A 1,093-nucleotide genomic window follows, 5' to 3' on the forward strand; every position below is an offset into this window, starting at 1 on the left:
CCGAGGAATGGTGGCAGTTTTGACTGGAACGCGCTTCATCGTAGAATTCGAAGATCACTGGAAGCGCATCAACGAATCGAACCCGTCTAAAGAAAACCCCTGGATTAAAGAATGGTACATGATGCGAAACAAGTGCAAATTTCCTGGCGTCATACACTCTCCGTTTAACTCCTATCCAGACTGCGTGTTACCCAGCGAAGAGGAGAAGAGGATTCAGTTTTCCCAGGACCAATATGTAGAACCTGCTGTGCATGCGGCGTTTACTTATGCACGTGCCCTAAAAACGGCCCAAAAACAATTGTGCGGCAACGTTGCCGGAGTATGCCCGGCTCTGTTGAACCTTAATAGCAAGGATTTCGCCGAGCAGTATCTAAAGAAAGTGGAGTTTACGTACAAAACCGACGAAAGGATTTCCAGTTTGGCCTCTGATAGATACGCGCCTTACCAGAAAGCCAAACACCTGAGCTTTGATAAAAACGGGGAAATAATCAGCCCTGAGTTTGGCGTTTGGAATTACAACGGAATGTTGAATAAAAACTTCCGGTTTAGAAATGTAAGTAATACTTATGAAATTGTTGTTGCTGCTGCGACTGCTGCTGCTGTTGTTGTTGTTGTTGTTTCTGTTGTTATTTCTTCTTTTCTTGGTTGTTGTTGTTGTTATTATCATAGCCGTCACACAGTATACAATATGGTGAAGTAGTTGATTGAAGAAGTGTCTTCCGGGGGTTTGTAGGCTTACTGTTTGTCAAGTCACAACAAGGACCCCCAGACAGACAGTACTTTACGCAATATGCGTGCAGCTCCCAGTAATGCCAATTTTTGCAATACATCTAGATTGTAGGGTATTTCTAAAATTTCTTCTTCTTCTTCTTCTTCTTCTTTTAATTATTATTATTATTATTATTATTATTAATAATAATAATAATAATAATAATAATAATAATAATAATAATAGGAGTGGCTGTGTGGTAAGTAGCTTGCTTACCAACCACATGGCTCCGGGTTCTGTCCCACTGTGTGGCACCTTGGGCAAGCGTCTTCTACTATAGCCTCGGGCCGACCAAAGCCTTGTGAGTGGATTTGGGAGACGGAA

General features: G+C 41.9%; 1 protein-coding gene across 1 annotated transcript in view; it reads left to right on the forward strand.

Moving 5' to 3' along the window:
* The window catches only part of LOC106868777 (uncharacterized), a 29,528-nt gene continuing 28,435 nt past the window's right edge, over positions 1-1,093 (forward strand). Inside the window, exon 1 of the mRNA XM_052976811.1 lies at positions 1-553. Within this exon, the coding sequence (XP_052832771.1) occupies positions 8-553 (546 nt within the window). The 5' untranslated portion in view covers positions 1-7. The remainder of the gene's footprint in view (positions 554-1,093) is intronic.

The sequence above is a fragment of the Octopus bimaculoides genome, chromosome 25 (assembly GCF_001194135.2).
Source record: "Octopus bimaculoides isolate UCB-OBI-ISO-001 chromosome 25, ASM119413v2, whole genome shotgun sequence".
Lineage (NCBI taxonomy): Eukaryota > Metazoa > Mollusca > Cephalopoda > Octopoda > Octopodidae > Octopus > Octopus bimaculoides.